The sequence below is a fragment of the Liolophura sinensis genome, chromosome 8 (genome assembly GCF_032854445.1).
Source record: "Liolophura sinensis isolate JHLJ2023 chromosome 8, CUHK_Ljap_v2, whole genome shotgun sequence".
In the NCBI taxonomy this organism is placed as follows: Eukaryota; Metazoa; Mollusca; class Polyplacophora; order Chitonida; family Chitonidae; genus Liolophura; species Liolophura sinensis.
Window position 1 is genome coordinate 21,282,468 of NC_088302.1, and position 20,617 is coordinate 21,303,084.

General features: G+C 39.4%; 2 protein-coding genes across 2 annotated transcripts; one reads left to right on the plus strand and one right to left on the minus strand.

Moving 5' to 3' along the window:
* Nucleotides 1–6,361: 6,361 nt before the first annotated feature.
* LOC135473126 (large ribosomal subunit protein uL6-like) lies at nucleotides 6,362–11,469 on the minus strand. Its single transcript, XM_064752955.1, has 5 exons — nucleotides 11,443–11,469; nucleotides 9,958–10,005; nucleotides 8,914–9,119; nucleotides 6,973–7,186; nucleotides 6,362–6,507 (listed from the first exon to the last, which is right to left on the minus strand). Exons 2-5 carry the CDS (start codon nucleotides 10,001–10,003, stop codon nucleotides 6,407–6,409), a joined length of 567 nt encoding a protein of 188 aa, XP_064609025.1. The 5' UTR covers nucleotides 10,004–10,005; nucleotides 11,443–11,469; the 3' UTR covers nucleotides 6,362–6,406.
* A 49-nt stretch (nucleotides 11,470–11,518) lies between these two features.
* On the plus strand, nucleotides 11,519–15,433 carry LOC135473303 (protein YIPF5-like). The gene is made up of 5 exons (XM_064753151.1): nucleotides 11,519–11,582; nucleotides 13,607–13,750; nucleotides 14,381–14,550; nucleotides 14,879–14,913; nucleotides 15,428–15,433. The coding sequence occupies exons 2-5, from the start codon at nucleotides 13,644–13,646 to the stop codon at nucleotides 15,431–15,433; spliced, it is 318 nt and encodes a 105-aa protein (XP_064609221.1). The 5' UTR covers nucleotides 11,519–11,582; nucleotides 13,607–13,643.
* The last annotated feature ends 5,184 nt before the right edge of the window (nucleotides 15,434–20,617 follow it).

The following is a 20,617-nucleotide window of genomic DNA, read 5'->3' on the forward strand; positions in this document are numbered from 1 at the left end:
TAGTCACCGTCTTTCTCGTGGATGTTGAAGTTTATACCTATAGAAAGGTAAACTAGTCACCGTCCTCCTCGTGGATGTTGTACTCTATACCTATAGGAAGGTAAACTGGTCACCGTCCTCCTCGTGGATGTTGAATTTTATACATGTAGGAAGGTAAATAAGCCACCGTCCTCCTCGTGGATGTTGTATTTTATACCTACATGAAGGTAAATTAGCCACCGTCCTCCTCGTGGATGTTGTACTTTATACCTGCAGGAAGTTAAATTAGCCACCGTCCTCCTTGTGGATGTTGTACTTTATGGCTAAAGGAAGGTAAATTAGCCACCGTCCTCCTCGTGGATGTTGTACTTTATACCTATAGGAAGGTAAATTAGCCACCGTCCTTCTCGTGGATGTTGTACCTCATGCTTACATGGAGGTAAGTTAGCCACCGTCCTCCTCGTGGATGTTTTACCTTATACCTACATGTAGGTAAATTAGTCATCGTCCTCCTTATGGATGTTGTACTTTATACCTATATGAAGGTAAATTAGCCACCGTCCTCCTCGTAGATGTTGTACCTTATACCTATGGGAAAGCAAATTAGCCACCGTCCTCCGCGTGGATGTTGTACCTCATGCCTACATGGAGGTAAGTTAGCCACCGTCCTCCTCATGGATGTTGTACTTTATACCAGTAGGAAGGTAAATTAGGCACAGCCCTCCTCGTGGATGTTATACCTGACACCTCCAGAAAGGTAAACTAGCCAACGTTCCCTTCGTGGATGTTGTACTTTACACCTGAGGAAAGGTAAATTAGCCACCGTCCTCTTTGTGGATGTTGTACCTAATACCTGCAGGAAGGTAAACTGGCCACCGTCCTCCTCATGGATGTTGTACTTTATACCTATAGTAAGGTAAATTAGCCTCCGTCTTCTTTGTAGATGTTGTACCTGATACCTGCAGGAAGGTAAACTGGTCACCGTCCTGCTCATGGATGTTGTACCTTATACCTGCAGGAAGGTAAATTAGCCACCGTCCTCCTCGTGGATGTTGTACTTTATGGCTATAGGAAGGTAAATTAGCCACCGTCCTCCTCGTGGATGTTGTACTTTATACCTATATGAGGGTAAATTAGCCACCGTCCTCCTCATGGATGTTGTACCTCATGCTTACATGGAGGTAAGTTAGCCACCGTCCTTCTCGTGGATGTTGTACCTGATACCTGCAGTAAGGTAAAGTAGCCACCGTCCTCCTCGTGGAGGTTCTACCTGATACCTATAGGAAGGTAAACTAGCAACCGTCCTCCTCGTGGATGTTGTACTTTATGGCTATAGGAAGGTAAATTAGCCACCGTCCTTCTCGTGGATGTTGTACCTGATACCTGCAGTAAGGTAAAGTAGCCACCGTCCTCCTCGTGGAGGTTCTACCTGATACCTATAGGAAGGTAAACTAGCAACCGTCCTCCTCGTGGATGTTGTACTTTATGGCTATAGGAAGGTAAATTAGCCACCGTCCCTCCTCGTGGATGTTGTACTTTATACCTATATGAGGGTAAATTAGCCACCGTCCTCCTCGTGGATGTTGTACCTTTTACCTGGAGGAAGGTAAATTAGCCACTGTCCTTCTCGTCGATGTTGTATCTTATGCCAGTAGGAAGGTAAATTAGCCACCGTCCTCCTCGTGGATGTTATACTTTATACCTATGGGGAGGTGAACTAGGCAAGGTCCTCCTCGTGGATCTTTAATATTTTTTCTTCAAGTTAGTGATGGAGGACTATTAGGTTACTAATTAACAATGACACATTAGAGAAGGTCTTCAGGGTTACAGTAATGTCTGTGTTTTCGGATAATAAGGGGTTTAAAGTGTTGAGAATTTATCTGCTCGGCTATAGGCCTATATAAATATACAGGCCTATAGTCTCGTACCTTGCCCAATTATTCGTAAACGAACAAGTTACTTGTTCCGTTCTGCTCATGGATGTCCGTTCTCCTCGTGGACGTTCTCCTCATGGATGGCGGCTGCCCAGTGCTACTCGTTTCCACTCCACTGTTCAAAGGAATTCTGATGACAGCCAAGCGCAGCTGTGGAAAGCCTTTTATATACAGGAGGCTCCCTACCGGGGGAGCGCGCTTATTTATTTATTTATTTATTATTATTTATTTTACTCTCCTGGCATAAAACGTGTTTCCCTGCTTTTAAGTTTTTAACATCATTTTATTGTTTACACCACGGATGTGAGTTGGTTTAGGTCAGTGTTCTTATTTACCTCCATGGTCAGCACACACCATTCCCTTAAATCTTCGAGTTTAGTTGAGGTTTATTGCACCATCTTGCAACACAACGCTGAAACATATGATCAGCAAATCTGTACATTCCATTATTTATTTGTAAGAGTAAAACCAGAGCAGCGACTGCAGTGTTAAATTGCCACATGTAAGCGCCTGTTTCAGTGTCGGGTTCTGGTGAATGCTTCTTGGACAGTTAATCCTCACTTTATCTGTATGCTTGTCCAATTTAAGTGATGCTTTAATGTAGAAAACCTCATAGCTATACGGGATAAATCTGCGACCCTGTGCACCTATAGGCGATTATGTATAGACCAGTGTTGGATTCAGTTGCTTTAAGTTGGTGATTTGATATCACGCCAAATCTTCTAATGGCAAATCGTCTAATATATAGTAATTCATGGTAGTATTATAGTATACATGTACGTTTTGTATATTGATCTACCGTACTAGAAAGACTTCAAGCCATTCTATAGTCTAGCACAGTAATACACCAGAGAAAGATAAGACAACACGTCTTCATCGTTGAAGGCCCCAAGCCGCACTGCTTTATTCAGAGAAGACCGCGTGGCATGTACATCAGTATGCAAAGTGATACGTCACTGATACGTCACAAGACGTGATATATTACAGTACGAAGAGCTGTTTAATATGGACCGCTTTATTAAACTCTTGATTTGTATTATCGACTGTAGAATCGTCGACTTCAAGATGAGAAATGAAAAAACGATAAACACTAGCTGCTCCACATGAAATATAGAATTTGACAAATTGTACCGACCGAAAGCGGATGATGAAAAAAAGTTTTTGTTGGACAACTCGAATTCTGCGAGTCAATACAACAAAATCGAGCCTTGTGAGCACTTCTCTGTCAGTAAAATGTACACAGATGAAATATAGGGCCTAAAGCTAGGCATTGTAATTTCTCGTGTGAAATGAATAAATGAATGAATGAATGCTTAGGGTTTAACGTCGTACTGAAAAATTATATGGAGACAGAAAGTCATATGGTATGTGTACATATACTGTGACTTCTTATGGCAGGGCGAGTCCATGACGTTAAAGTGCTGTCGCCACTGCACGATTCAGTATCATGTGGAACACACCGATGTCAGACATGACACCCCACGCAGTCACATTATACGGACACTTGGCCAACCGATCTCGTTTCCTTGCTCTAACTTCTCAGTGCAGAGCTGCAAGCGAGGAACCAAGGAGTACTATTTTTGAAGTGTTTGGTTCGTATAAATTGAAATCAAAGCAGTGATTCCAGAACTGAAACGCCAACTATAACGGATATGCATGTATACTCACAATTAAGTGCTCCATAGTGGAAAGATAAGCAAATATATTAGATGATGAATGCTGAAAGCGGAGAATGTTAACCTAAGGGGATGGTGGGGGGAGGGGGGGTTGCATGAGCGGACAGCATATATACTACGAGTGATGCATGTATATTGCTCCTGTCATGAGAGACGAAGGTTTGCCAGGTATATAACTGCTATACTCAAGCAAATTTACTCCCGAGAGGTCTGTCAAGGCATGTCACAATGAGATGTAGTTGGAATCCAGTTGGTATCGTGGTGGTGGGACGATAGAAACGTTAAGCAAAGACGGATATCCCTTACTGGGTACCTAAAATGGAAGAGTCGTTCAGCTTTGCGATCTGATGTGTTGGTACCACCAAATGGATGTGGTGAGTGATAGTCACAATCCAAGCTTGATACTAAATATGACCTAACTGATTTATTCCATTGCTGTTTTTCGCCGTATTCCTGTTGCTCAACCGTGGTAAACTGGCGAGACCAGATTGCACCGGTTAGAAACCTCCTTTGTAATATTCGTTAGATCCATCGACAATTTCTTACTGCAAAAACTACAGTGTGATCAGCATATTCTATCAAACATCAACCATTAGGTCTTTATTAAATTGCAAAAGTATATTCTGTACTAAATAAATGTGGATGGAGTGTCCAAATCCGCTAAACCCTGGGATAGGAACCGTATACTCAACATCTTGAATAAAATCGCTACGTTGAGTATAGGCCCATGGGCAGTTGCAACCAAGTTACATATTTTAACATCTTATACACTGGTATTCCTTTATTGCGTCTTGCGGTGATCACTGTGAACGGATAACAGCTTCTCTTGGCACGAAGCCTTCCTAGTTTCTCATTTTATAAGCTCTCTATAGTGCTTTGGTGGTTTGTGCTGTGCGCTGCATGTTTTAGAAATTGGTCTTGCGATCATTGACCCGGAACATCCATGTTGGTTTCCAGTTGCACTCGCTCGTATATTTCTGCCACCGGTTTCAACTGTGTTAATTCGGGTAGTAACCGTAATCGTATATAACCAAAGTCTGTTGCAGTCAATTACTAGCATTAAGTTTTTGCAGCATGACACTTCATGAAAATGACAGCGGCATGAGGTCATGATGCTGCAACTGGAACCCAACTGGGTATCGGATTGCTGCCTAAAGGCAGCGTATAAGCTCGGCCTACAAGATTAGCCTAAAGTTCGGCAACTCAACCAGACTGTTGTGTGGATACCTAAGCGTTCGTGTAGGCTAAATAACGACGCGACTCCACTCACTTGAATGATTTGGGGAAATACGGTTTAACTTCATTTTGAAAACTGGTACTGGTATATTTGGGAGGTATGAAAAAGGATATGTTCACACACATCCCTTCATGTGAATAAACCGAAGATCTGTCCTGTATTCAGGGCAGTTGATTCTTTCCCAGACATCGTTGGCAACACCAGCCTGCGGTTTCGTCTATGTCCTGTACATTAATACCGGTCACAGCTACGTGGAAACTACCGCACTGTCAAGCCATAATGTGGGTTGCATGTAGCAGCTTTTAGATAAAATATACCACCGGTGATTCAAGTGAAATATACTGGCGCATTGTAGCAAGTGAAATATTGTATATGGTAACTTAATCTTAATTTACAATGTTAAAATTAATGAAAAGTGTCAAAATCCAAAATAATGGGTCAAAAACTGATGAAACTGTGGAAAGCTTAAACCTGCCAGGTTCCTGACAGTTACATACCTCCTGACTAAGCCGCAGCTAGCCCAGCTAGTGCAGGGTCTTAACACCAAGGTCATTGGTCAGGAGCTAATCAGTGATAATTTCAATGGATAAGTCGCACTGGGCCAGCTGTCACAAAACTTTGTAAATCCATTTTCTGTAACTTTCCTTTGGAATAACGTCGCCTTATGGTGCTTTCAAGTAGGCATTTTCAAAAACTTTAGTGAAAAAAAAAAAGATTTGCCAACTTTTGTGAAACGGTGTCCAGGCCCACTTTCATGAAACTTTCATAGTTTTAAATGCAAAAATATATTTCTTAAGCAACGTCACTACCATAGTCAGCAATATCTAACTTTTTTTCTTTCGAGAAACACTTAGAACCTAACCATTTTAAAGGAGCAAAAAGATGCCGAAAATAGAAGAGTGAGTATGAAAACTTAGTTGCAAATATGGTTTTTAATATTTTTTGTTGGAGAAAAGGGTCTTTGGGACCACATCTTGATATATATCGTATATATCCAGACCAGTAATGTTCAAAATAAGGATGTGATGCATGTCTAAATATGTATTTGAATGTAAATTTCTTGTTTATATCCAAACATAGGCATCTAATCTGAATTATGATAATACTTATGAACATGATAAACATATAAATATCATCAAAATCCAGGTCGAATACATTTGTTAAGTGAAAATACCAAATTCTAGCAAAATATATTTATTAAACATGCATGCGTTACATCCTCATTTAGAACACTACTAAGCAGAGACTATATATAGCAAGCAGGTGGTTCCAAATATCCACCATATAAAAATTCAGTGACTTTCTCTTTAAAGAAAAATCAAAAAAAGTATTGAAGACCACATTTACAACTAACTATTTCACACTCTTTCATCGGAACTTTATGTGATTTTTAAGTTTTCTCCAACTTTAATACGCAATTTACTAGACTTAGGGAGATTTATGGAACTGGGCCCAGGCAACACACGATGTTGCAGAACTGATACTTCTCCCAAGTGAAACCGGACTATGAAATAGTTAGAACAGAACACACAAAATGCTGGGGACATCATTTACTGCATTAATACACGCGTCAAGGGAGCTCAATCCTCCTCCACAGTCGTTCTCTCGGACACATAGATACCGTCCAAAAACTTTCGGATATCTTTCCTCTTCACCAGAGCGGACTGTTGAATGAGTGCAGCTGAAAATGAGAGAGGAGAGTTATTAAAACCCGATTTTATCACTCATTACTTGTAACTTTCTTCACTGGTGTTTTGGGCTAGTCGTTCACTATTCAGTGCTGAATCTAATCTGACGTGTTGAGAAGAGAAAAATCATTTTGTATCAAATCATGTGGCATCAACTCAAGGTTATCCTAATTTTCAGTCCCAGCTCAAGTCGTCATTTTTTTTTAAACAACTTTTAATTCTGTTTTTAAAATGTAAGATTGATATATTGTTCTAAATGCTGCGGTCAGGAATTTTCACTGACATATGATATGGGCCAATTTTATGATTGCAGCCTATCGGAATGCCGAAAGCAAACCACCAGATAAAGGTCGCACAAAGATGAAGCTTAATGTTTATTGTATACTGTAGGAAGTCGTATGATAACCAAAAAATGTTTGAATCAAGATCGCCAAAACAGCCACACTAGAGTTTCTCACCTGACCGTGACACCAGCTCAATATCATTACCCTCCAGAACATACTCGTCCTTCTGCTGGCCGGACGCCTTGAACGTCACCCCCGGCAACATGTCCACGGTCCTCGTAAATCGCTCTCCCAAGAAGTTACGCACTTCCACAGTGCGGTTGTTGTTTAGGATGGCAATGTTGATGGGGAAATGGGCATACACAGACCTCATCTTGTAAAGGAAACCCTGCAGGTGGAACAGATTTTATTTATTTATTTTAATTGAGGGTATAACATAACTAAAAGCTACTTCGAGAACAAAATGTACAAAGGCGCACGAGTTGCAACAAAGGGGCAATACTCTGCTATGCACTACTACATTGTAAAAGAAAAATATGCATACATTTGTATCATTATCTGGCAATGGTCACAATCACCAAAAAAATATAATGAACTGGTGGTTTTCTTGCACAAATTTTGTTCAAAATCTATACTTTTTCTGTAGTCTCTGGTAGACATCCAAAAACATGTAACAAAACTTCATTTGAAGACCTGTTGTTACTTTATGAGCAGATGAAGTAGGGTGGGCTAAGTGAAAACAACTGTGCCTTGTCAACTACCTGGCAAATCTTACGAGGTAAAACTTTAGCCAGAGAAAACCAACTCAGTCCATCCGACTCCACTTGCAGGACCAAGACAGGAGGCTTTAAGGAACATACCGCCGACATCAAAAAAAATTGCGCTGTTATTTTAGACCTCATCTACATAATGTTAAGACTTCCAGATGTCTACTGACATATAAATGACTTTGGACAATTGCATGTTTAGTTTTATCCGGGGTTTCCCTTCGACCATCAACTCGCCCAAATCACTGTATTTAGAAAGTCTAATCTAATCAGTTACCTCCCCTTGTTGTCTAGACAACAGGTGATATGTGATATACTTGAAATGTCAAACACAACACTGTGGTGTAATTATGTGGTCTACCGTGTAACTTCAGTTCTGCCATAGGCAATAACGAGTACTTTATAAAACATTATCAATAGAAAGGAAGATCGTATTTGATTTACCAGACTTCTGATTTGCGTTCAACCTGTCGTATTGTTTACATGTGTGATAAATGTGGGATCTTTGCGCTGCACCTATTGCACGTTTTCTTGTCAGGCGGATAGTTTAGACCAGTCACAGATTTCCCCTCATGATTCTCTTAATTGACATTTTGTGGAAAATATAGGCCAAGGGAGTTTAGTTAGGGGTCAAATGCAACCCATTTTTGTTTTTAGCTATACAAACTCAAAAATTCTGAATTTCTTTCGGCAGAATGTCCCTTTAAGATGGCATAAAACCTTATCTTGACCATTTGGATAACATGTGATTTCAAATGTGTGATCTTTTCCTCTGGAAGTTTCAACTGTCATATGTTGTCATTGCTCTGAACTGAGCATTTGAAAATGACAAACTTAAGTCGGTATCCCTTTGGGACACATTTACACCCAAAAGCTGAAAAATGTCATCAACACCAATACCTTAATAATGCTAGAATTATGATGGCCCTTCCAAGTCACACTGAATTTGGCAAATGTAAATTAATTAAATTTATTTAACTGATTGTTGCTTAACACCATAGTGTTCTATGTATGTATTTGACTGGAGTTTGCTCTGTGCTCAAGACTATTTCATTTATTCTGGCATGGTCAAGTTTAAGGGTAGAGGAACAAGAAGGCCAGGGGTAAACCATCGACATCTGGCAAATTACTGACAAACTGCCCCACATGTGCCAACAAGATATGCTTAATACATTGGTGAAAGACGAGGTTTTCTACGAATGTAAACAGTTCCATGAACCTTGTCAACCACTTACTGATATTAAAGCCTCATGAAATGTGAGTGAGGGAATCATGTACCTGGACTGAACCCGCACCATGTGCTATGGTAAATAAACACGAGGGCTGTTTCTATCGCCGACAAATATACCTTTTTGACGCCCTTGATCATGTTCTCAATGTGGCTACAGACTGTGCGCACAGCGGCCAGCTCTTTCCTCTTGCCGAACCACTTCTCCACTTTGATAGAGCGCTTGCCCATCTTCTTAATGACCACTGCCAGGTGGCCAAAGTCACGGGTCAGCGAGCCCCGGGGGCCCTTGACGGTCACCTTACGGGCATTGACACGGATGTCAACTGTCAACAAGAACATCACCCATAAGAATACGATAACACAGCAGTTCACATCAGGAATAGCATCATGCTTCAAACTTAAGTGTATGTATATATATATATATATATATATATATATATATACTATAGAAGAAACATGACAAACTCAACTTGTTGATTTAGCTTACTAGTTTCACCATATCATGACAGTTCTTCAGAGCTTTATATATACATATTTATATATAAAAATCAAGCCTTATGCGAAATGGTAGTCAGAAATGTAAATATAAATCTAGGTTGGCCCATTTGCTTGAGGCTTATTTTTCAACACTGATTCAGTCAATTCATCACAAAGGTCTCCATGTAGCATGACAGTGACTTCTCCTATGAACTTCATGTAAGATAACACCAAGGCCAAGAGAACAACTGAATCCATAGAAATCTAGAAATTTCCCAGTCCGACAAACAGACCAGTCACCCAGTGAAAGAAAATAAGCACCTCAACCATGTGGCTAGAACAGTTTCTCAGAAAATCTTACATAGCTTGCAATTCATTTGTTTATTTATCTGATTGGTGATGTACATACGACGTACTCAAAAATATTTCACTTATATGATGGCCAAAATTATGGTGAGAAGAAACCAGGTCGAGCCATGACCATCTACATGTTGCAGGCAGACTTTCCCACGTATGGCCAGAGAGGAAGCCAGCATAAGCTGGACTTGAACTCACAGCGACTGCATTAGTGAGAGGCTCCAGAGACATTGCACCACGTTGGCATGCTAACCATCCATGAAACGCAATAACTTATTACATAAAAATAACATGATTGTATTTAGGTTTTCTGCCAAGCATACTTACTGCCCTCAGGGATCTTCACAATCTGATTGGCCTCAATGGTCTTCATAACTGTGAATAAGACAGAAACAGAAAATAAAAATATAGTGTACACAACACAACAAAGGCTAACGAGACTCGAAAGGTGGTAACCATCATGTGTAGCACTGCTTTTGTTGTTATACTTTTGAAAATTCTGCTGCTGCATTTAAATTATATTGCAGAATACAAAAGCTCTGAATGATGTAGTTATTTTATTGTGGTTTAAAACCATAACGATACTCAAGAGTTGTAGTGCCAAATCTGCCTTAAATTCTGGTTGATCCACAAAGCGAATACACAGCATTGCATTTATTTTTTTTTCACTATACAAAATATAGGTTCACAGGTGAAGACTTGAAGTCCTTGTAAAAAACCATGTACCGCCTTTCGAACAGTATGAGGATTTCACGTGACCAGTTCAGACAAGGTAAATGTCAGCCATCTTTGTCATGAGAAATCATACTTCGTCAGGTTGCCATTAGTATTTATTGATTTCTTCAGTGTTAAAGGCCATCCTCCGGACAGCAGTCAGGCTTCTGGATGGAGGAAACTGGAGTAGTCAGAGTAAGCCACTTTTTTTTGCGAGTTATGGAACAAACTCAATCTCATGCCCTTTGACCTAATGATATCACGCTGGAGTATTAAAAAAGGATCTGGCGAGATCTGTACACTACGTAGCATGAAGGGCTGGAGATAGTTTGGACGACGTCAAGTGAGGCAGACAAAAATATTCAGCGATCAATCAATCTTGACAAGGTGAAAGCTGTACCTCTGGTAAGTGAAGTAACTGTAGACGGTTGAAAAGCACTATTATCGAACTTTCATTATGTACCAATGACAGGCCTGAGGGGGCATAAATTTCAGTTCATTTTCAGGCGCTGGCAAAACTCTACGCTTTCTTGTTTACGCACTGGTACCTAGCTTGACTTGTACCTGCCATTGTGAGCGCATAGACTGTTTATGTCACACATTCATGATTAATGACAAGAACTGCTGTCAGAAAATTCCGACTATGGAGGTCATAAGTACGAATCGAAAAATACCCAGTGATCTGGGAAGGGGCCTCTGTCAGCCGTTGTATCGTTAACATAAAAGTTAGGCTAACCTGATCGGCGAAATTATCACGTTTACAGTTGTCAACTGCCATACTGAACTAGAATAAATTCAGTCATCAAGTCCTCCAGTTCAACCAAAACGATAAGCTCTATCTCTATAAAACGTAAGTTACCATACATAAAAATAAACAATATGACAGGTGATTTAATAGACGCCCAGTTTTCGCGAGTTGACACTCAGTGTTTTAAAACTATTAATATTCATCATCTCCACTGTGTGATTAGGAAAACTGCAAACTAAATGTAAAAAAGAATGTTTTGGGGTTCACTGATGAGAGTATTTGGTCGAAGTTGGGATCATTTCACAGAGATATTTGTTTGATACAACACGTAAGTTCGTGTGCCAACCAACCTATGAGTGAATGGCCACCGGAAAAGAACTCTGCTGATTTAAAGTTGAAGAACGCATGCGCAAGCAGACGCCGGAAGAGGAGTGTGACAGGTAAAAAGCAAAACATTTTCGTACACGAGACTTTCAAGGCTTTTCATGAGGTATAGGTGTTTAGGAGATCATTCATTTTTATATCTATGTAGTTATGTATAGTGGTTACATTGAGTATCTGCGCTACGAAATTCCAGAGCAATTTCTGAAGAAAAATTGTCACTTTACTCTCTCAGTCAGTGCCAACGTGGACGCATCATTCACTGGCTACAACAACAACCAAACAACTATTTTCCATCATGGCCTAAGCTAGTTAGCAGACTGTACAGGGGTCTGTCAATCTGAGATTGATGCCGGTTGTTTCTTCTCAGATCTGCTTCTCAGATGTTCATATGAAAAGTAGATACTCTATGTCACAGGATGTACATAGCAACCCCAAGCTGCAGTTTTAACTTGGAGTGAGTGAGTGCTTGGAATCCTTAGGGTGTTTGTAATGTGCCTTCTTGTTGCAGAACGGATTTCCACTCCTCTTTATCTAGTGCTGCTTCACTGAGACGATTTAGCGAAGGCAAGTAAGCCTCATACTGACACGGGTCAACGAGTCGTTGCACTATCCCCTTCATGCTGAACGCCAAGTGAGGAAGTTACAACTTCCTTTTTTAAAGTCTTCTGGGTGACTCGATCCAGGATTGATCCTGGATCTACCGCTTCTGATTTTAATGTTGAACCTTGAGGTCTATTTTCACCGATTTCTGATATTTACCCTCCTCAGCGTTTAATCATTCCACTAAGAGTATATATTAAAGACTAGGTTGCTGTATTTATGTGTAGCTTTCTATGTCACTGCTTACGTCAATTCGTTCATGCTTTCCTGAATGAGGCTGTCCAGATGTGGAGGAGGCCCTTTTCAGATGCAGTCCATGTGACAAAAGTATGTGACACACGCACATGCACATGCTCTTACTATGTTCATCTGTCTTAAGCACATCTAAGTGGCCCAGTGGGATAAGCATCTAGCTCTGGACCTAACAAGTGAAATATGTACAAACTGAGAACAGTTCAGCACAGAACACTTGTGGATGACAAAGGCATTTGATAAAGACTAAAGTGAAGAACGTCATACTTCATTTACCGCTATTTTCTTTTTTTGTATGTAAATTGAACATCTGCCCATTCATTTTAAGCTAATGAAAAATCAGTAAAAGCATATGACTGTGGGAAAAAAATGAGGACAACAGGCACATGGAAATTGACCTGGTCCTCACAAATACCCTGAAAAATCTGGTCGGTCCATTCCGGAAGACATTTTGCTGGACAAAGTGGGCCTTTAAATCTACACTAAAACGACGGCCAATGTGGCCTAGGAAATAACTAACATTGTGCTTGCGATAAATCAATGAAAATGTAAGGAACTTAAGTGTGCAAACTTCAAGCAGTGGAGACATAGTTTTGTTGAATGCCACATTCACTGCATCAGGTTTTTAAATGGAGCACTCTCTGACATTGGTCTGGGCCATCCTTGGCTGACCAAAATTTTGCCAAACCTAATGTCTGAGCAATCTTGGACTAGTGTATAAATCAAATTTATGAAATTAAAAGATATATTTTCTCCTCTCTCATCAAAATCACTTTATGCAGTAATGGTGAGTCGCGTGCACTAAAATCTAGAAACATGGAAATCAGACAAACAAGACAGGACTGCATTGTCAGTGTTAAGTTTAGTGATAGTTTCAGCAGTGTTGTCTTTGAGATAGAATGGGAGACCAAGATGATTACCATGTTTTCCGAGTGACAGTGAACAGGAGGCACCTTGACTGTTGCTGTCATTACATCTTCATACTGCGCATTTCTCATAAGTGAAACAGTGGGTTCTAATTACAGTCTTGTCAAACCGAACAGCAAAATTTGCAGTGAGTACTTCTGCGTTTGTCAGATCCAAATCTGGTTTTAATAGGACTTTGTGGGCCGCTTTAACAACGTAGAAATATAAGTATTGCAATATGCCAAGGTATGGCATGGCAAGGCAAGGTATGGCAATACTCATGGTATTACCAAACAAATACTAATACTAAAACTTTAAGCAATGTTAAAGCAAGCAATCAAAGAAATCTTGGATTTTATTCTTATCTTCCAGTGTAATATCCTGAAACTTAGTTCCATTGATCAGCACCATGTCTGGGTTCGGCCAAAATGATGGATTCTACCAGGGAAATTTCTATGAGCAGCAGTCAGCTGGCTATGACATGGGTCCAGGGGGCCAACAGTTTGGAGGGGAGCAGTAAGTACGGCCAATCCAACAGTAGGCATGTCTTAATCAGTTGCTCCTTCAGTTCATAGTTGTTTTCTTGAGGCAAAGGCCTTAAAATTGCGGGTGTACAATATTCAACTTTGCCTAACCTTTTTCCCTAAAGACATAGATGATCACAGCTACATAATGTCTCACAGAGCACTACAAGTGACCTTTTTACAATGATCGTAGCATTAACTCTCCCCCCGCCCCAGCCTCTCACTCATTGCTTGTGGGGGTGTTGTGCCACACTTCTCATGTGACTATCAGCACAGTCCAATATCTTCCACCAAAATGGTGTGTATATCTATATGTCTAATGTGAGAAAGTTTGTCAGTAACTTGCCAAAGGTTAGCTGTTCACCCAGGGCACTGTTTTCCTCCAAAAAGTAAAACTGACCACAATCATAGAAGTGATAAATTTCAAGTATGGTGTTAACAACAGTCTAATGAAAAAACAAATAAATAATAAGTACTATGACAACACATGTGAAATACATAATTTGATTGTGCATTGAAGATACTCATTGCCATGGTAATTACAATAAACATACTCTGAATTACTGTAGGGAAAGAAAACCAACGACGTGTGTAAGAATGTATATGTTCTGCATTATTACAGACAGTTTGCCCAGTTTGACTATTCTCAAACAGCCCAGGGGTACGGGGACAGTGGAGCATATTACGCTGGTCAGCAGTCCTACATGGGCTCTATCCTCACCCCTGATGCCTCCCAGTTTGCTCAGGGCCCGGGCACAGAGAACTTTGACGAGGAACCACCTCTGATGGAAGGTAGGAGGCTAAACTTTGGATGCAAATACATTTTTTAAAACAATAATATAGAAAATGGCTGTTATAAAAAGTTTGTTTCAACTTCATACATCATTCTTATGTTCTTGTAGTCCCCACCATAATTCTGCTGCTGTCTTTTAAATGAAATGTTCTTGAGTATGGCATAAAACACCAATGAAATAAATAAATAAATATTGTTGTAGCCCCATCATGCCTCAAAGATAATCATAGCCTTTCTGTAGGTGTACAGTTTTTAATTTTTTAAATTTTTCTTTAATTCAACCTTTATCAGTATAATGTTTGACGTGACTAATGAATTTGTTTTCAGAACTAGGAATAAATTTTGATCACATCATCCAAAAGGTAGGACCTTGCTTTGTTGTGTATAATAGTGGATCTGGTACTACATATGTTTTGCAATGCTACTCAAGAAATAGTGATTGCACTCTTTTTCAAGGGAGATAACCCACTGTGTGTGTGTTTGAATGGTTGGCTATTTCCCCTTGACAGATGAAGCCACTAGAAAGGATTCTTTTGGCTTTTAATATCAATAACAGGGAATGGTTGTCAGCATAATTTAAGAACAAAAGTTAACCATTGTGTATTTTCACTGCGGTTAATTATATACATTCTTGAAATAATGTATAAATTCTTTCTCTACAGGAAAGTATTTCAGTTGATCAGACAAAATTCATTGTAAATGGTTTCAGACATCTGTGTCATATGTTCTGATGAGCAGGGTATTAGTTTGAATCAGAAATTTATCATGTGAAGCTGTGTTTAGCCCTAAGAATGTTGATATGTGTGTCACAATATTAGATTGATAATTAAATCAGAATTCTTTTATTTTGTGAATGCTTCCTTATACTTTTTGCAGGTATAAACTTGGAGCTCTTTACTTGTGTGTTAAAAATGTGATAACAAACTTGCAGTGTTTTATCAAACAACCTTCACAATGGCTGTCGTTGCCCATTTGGCTGAATTACCAATTTTGAAGTTCAAATCCAACTCTTGCTGGTTTGTCTGCAGGTATAAGTCAGTGAGTTTGTCAGGTATCTGGGGAAGTATTGTGGTTTACAATGAACACTCCAGTTTCTGTCACTCATAAATCTGACAGCCATCATGAAAGTTAAAACTTCTTGAGTACAGATTAAATTCTAATTAAATCATTCACAGCATATAGAGTGTACCAGAAGTATTTGATGTTCCATTGCTCGTCATGCTGTGCCTTAATTTGTCAAGTACCCTTTTCACTGCAAGTTATAGTATACTCACTTTCACTTTCATATGCTCTCCCTAGCTCGGTATGTGAACCTAATGTTAGTAGTATCAGTAAAATAAGTTTAGTCTTTTGTAAATGAAGTAAAAGCTCATAATAATTCATAAATACATTAAATTAGGTCTTGTAACTGACACTATAGTTCAGGCTGATTTCCCCCAGTTCTTGTACCTGTGTTGAACATTGTGTTGAAATTCGCTGACCCAGGGATTGTTGTGCGGCAAGTCGCAGCTGTGTTCCACTTCAGCTAGACGTGTCCTAACCCAGAACCCCATGCAGATATCTTCTGTATGGCTTCATATAACCATGGCAACGCCTGATTCACCTTAAAAATTTCAATTATATTGTGCAGGTATGAGACATATGTCCTAGGTCTATGATCATTTACCCATTTTCCCTTCCCGATGTGGTACCATTCCTTCTGACTTCTAATTATTTCCTCTTCCTCAGACTCTACAGTTTCATATTTATCACTCTGAATTCGGACATGTCTTTCATCACAATTACATACTGGTACACATGCATGTAGTTGATATTTATCTGTATTTTAGATGTTAGATAATTATGCACTTCGCTGCACTACCTTTATAACAGTATTTGTGTAGTTGCATTAAGTACACTTATTTGTCTTTTTTTCTTTTTACTTTTTTTGTTCTGCAGTGACTTGGTAAGTTTGATGTCTTTTAGGTGCATATGGTAAATTACAGACTGTAACATTAGGCGTGAAATGGCATGTTTTTGTATGTACATATCAGTGATGACAGGACCACCCAGACATGATGTACATGTAGTTTTCAGTGGACCTGGAGGGGTAGGGGACTCACTTTATGTCCCCCCCCCCCACCCACCCGTCATCCTCATATGCTCCCCTAATCTACTCTCCAGACCAGTCCGCCTATCTGAGCTGGCTTCCCCCAAGACCCCCTGGGGCCCATTCCCGTGTTTACCTTGTCTAATGCCCATAACCTTTATGACTACTTATTGCAGACTCAGCCATATGTACCACCCATGTGGTCATAAGCTTGTCTGCATGAGTGAAGAAAAAGTAAAGATCATCATTTTAACATATACTGCGCCATATACTGTCCAGGGTTCAATTCTTCAAAGCAGCCGGAAGTGATGGGAATATCAGTTGTACAGTATTAAAAATGTAAAATACCCAAAAATTCATTCATTGCTAATCTGCTTATTTTGAGGTTTGTTTGGAAGGTAGGATGATATCCAACTTTTTAAATGTAAGTTTTAGCACCAAAAGTAATATTTTACAACATTTATTTGCCTCTTAAAAACGCCATATTTGGGCAGAAATTTTAAGTCATTTACAGACTATGCTGTTGCTTTAACCTGGATATAAAGTTGTTTTTAATTAAGACTGTATTACATTTACGTGTTAAAGTTTAGCCCCTTCTGAAGTTGTAAAAACGGGAGTTAAACTCAGTTTTATTTTTCAAGCTTGTTTAATATTGATCCACTGATTCCTCTGCAAAAATTGCGTTGAACACTGATGTACGCATGTAATGTCAGTGTACATCTATGAAATTTTATACAAACATCATTTGATTAATCTGCAGTTATCAGATTACTGTCACAGTTGGGACAAGTTGGCATTTGCAGGCTTTCCTAGTTTCACCCAGCATGTTTTATGTGTGGGACTGATGTTATCAGGGATGTTTTTTATGCATTTGATGCTGGCTGTTTTCATTTAGATCATCAGTTTACTGTGGACTTGACACATGTCAGGCATATCAGATTGTCAGTTGGATAGTTACATGTACATATATCCAGTATGTGAAGTACATTTACTCTCTGAGATGCACCTATTGCCTTCTCTCCGCAAAACAAACGATGACCACATAACTGAAAAGCTCTTGTTGAAAAGTAAATGAAATAAGATAGCCAGTAAATCAGAATAGTGTGAGAAAACCCTACATGCAGAAATATGTGAGAAAAGCCTATGTGCAGAAATATGTGAGAAAAGGCTATGTGCAGAAATATGTGAGAAAAGGCGATCTAAGATATTTTGAGAAAGGCAAATCTTGGATTACATGATTATTGCAAATACCCTAATTCACCTTAAATTTCGCCCAAATTTGCATTTTTAGAGGTAAATAAATGTCACAAAATAGTATTTTTTTTATTATCTTACCATCCAAACAAACATTAAAGCATCTTACAGTCATCAACAGAACACTTACAATCAGGAAAAATGAGCAAATTTATGGTCTTTTAGGGTATACAGATAAAATATATAGTGTACATGCATGCCATGAGATGGGATATCTGGAATTGTGCGGTTGAGAGAAGCAATGTTCAACAAGTCAACAGCTGACAATTCATGATATCCCATCCCACAGCGTGCACAGATGCTTTATTACACGAAAAAAAAAAAAAAAAAAAAAGTGAAAAAGAAAGAAGCTGCCTTGTTGGAAATTTAAAATGCTGAACTGGTTGATTGCCAACTGAGAAAGCCATTGTCTGACTGTATACTTCTCACAAACAAGCGGATATTAGGAAGCAGACAAAGGGAGATAACTGACATACAGAATACAAGCACTAGATCTTTGGATATTGCCCTGTGGACATAGGGTATTGCTTTTTTAGCGAAATATTGTACATGTGCTCGAAGTTATGGGAATAACATGTACACAGGGACTGGTGAGAGTCCAGTGATGTCACTCATATGTACATACATTACACTATCCCTGTCTGAGTTTGTTGTCGTGGAATTCTGGGTGTGCACATTACAGTATTCTTCTGACCTTGATTTAAAGTCTTTCATGTGACTGGTAGATCGAAAGTTTTTTTTTTTTTTTTGTGTAACTGTACAGTATTCTGAGTCGTGTCACTGCAGTAGCAAGCCACACTTGGGCATGGAATGATCTTGAAATTAGTTGTAAAAAATATAACGATAGGTTTCCTGTGGTCTGTGTTGTACAGATAGAGAAACCTCAGATGCCTGCAGTGAATGTACTTTGGCACACTTGCACGAAGCCCTATTAACGTAAAGGGCACATAACTACAGTGGCGACGTGATGCCTACAGTGGAGACGTAATGCCTACAGTGGCGACATAATGCCTACAATGGCGACATAATGCCTACATTGCTGATGAGCGGTGGCTCGATTGTAGTAGGGTAGCTTTTCTGAAGTTTGATAACCAAATTATACAGTTTTTCTTCCCATTCCACGTTTTAAGGAGTCAAAATGAATTCAGGGGACATTGAACTATCTATATGCAGTTTGGAAAGCTCAGCATTGGGGTTCTGCTTTAAGTACTTTGTAAAACTCAAAGCATACCTGCATACATACCTAAAATTTGGCAGGAGCAAATGTACTTTCAGAAGCACGCAAAGGTCTTAAAATGTTACCTTTGATACCAACACTAAAAAGTTTGAAAGATAAATTGCATGAAAAACTTTTGTTTACTGAAAAAACTCAGTAAATAAAAAAAAAAGCAGGAGGCTGATAAAACTTGTTTTTGATCATTTAAGATGGCAAGAGAAAAAGAAAACCTTTTGAAGGTGTTTCAGGTAGATCTGTAAACAGTTGGTTCTTGTCTGTAGTGCGGTACAGAGTTACTGGAGATGAATGGGGGGGGGGGGAATATGGAATATGGATTCGTGTAAATACCAGGTTAGACCATCTGGTTGTAAGATCGGGGCACTTGATAGACCTGTAGAGATTTGAGTAACTGGATATTTCCTCAGTACTTGTCACTTTCTCTTAAGTTTTTGCTGATCCCCGTGATGAATGGTGCAACATTAGCCCGACTCTGATAGTTCATCCCAAGCTATACAGATGTGAGCTGGGAGTTTTAGGATGGACCCTGCACTAACATGTCTGCAGGTAATATCTTTAGCCCAATCTGGAGTAGAGGGAGCAGAACCAACAGATTAGCCATGTTACTGCCATCTGTTAGTGTACTGCATTAGTCCGACAGCCTCTTCCCCCTGCCTATGTGATTCTCCCCCCCACCCCCCTTCAGCACAGCTGGCACACACATATTTTTGATAAATGGCCTGGAAGTGAAACTGGATTAACAGAGTCTTGTCATCTGATGTCTGACACAGTGACCTCCCCTGTCCATCAACAAGCTCCGCTCTCCCCATCAGATGTGACTGGAATATGGTTGTGGTCATTCCTGTGATGTGCAATACCAACACCTCTGTGTGGGAGTGAGGCAAGCTTGTACACTGAACCAGTCTTCACATAAATGAGGATACAAAATTTTTTCTCATTTTTATTTTCTTCCAACCTTTTGAAAAGGTAACTTTTCAGGGCATAGGTGTTTAGAAAAAAGGGAAACTGCACCAATATATATATATATATATATATATATGGTCCAAAAAAGAAACGCTTAGGTGAATTTGTAGATGATTAAGCTCCTTTAAATCCTTAACTCCTTTAAGTAGAACAATTAATTACTGTATTTCACCTAAAGTTTATCATTTTTCACTTTGCTTGATACTGATTGATTCATCCACCTTATTAGGCCGAGTTTTTTTTTTTCTGTGAAATTTGATTAATTTGTAATCAGAAAAAAATTAAGTGTTAATTAAGTGCTTCCAAAGTATCATTTTGAGGCTTTTGAAAGCACGTTTGTACATACCAAACTGTAGGTGAAATACATTAGGTACTCGTTTTCAGCCAAGTTATATAGTGAGGGAGAAAGTCAGAATAGCAGAAGTCATAGGATTAACTGCAGAAACTCATTCAGCAGTGATCCCAGGTCAAAATGGACGTTCACCTCAATATCTGGTTTGCCTTTCTGTTTTTTTTGGAGGGGGAG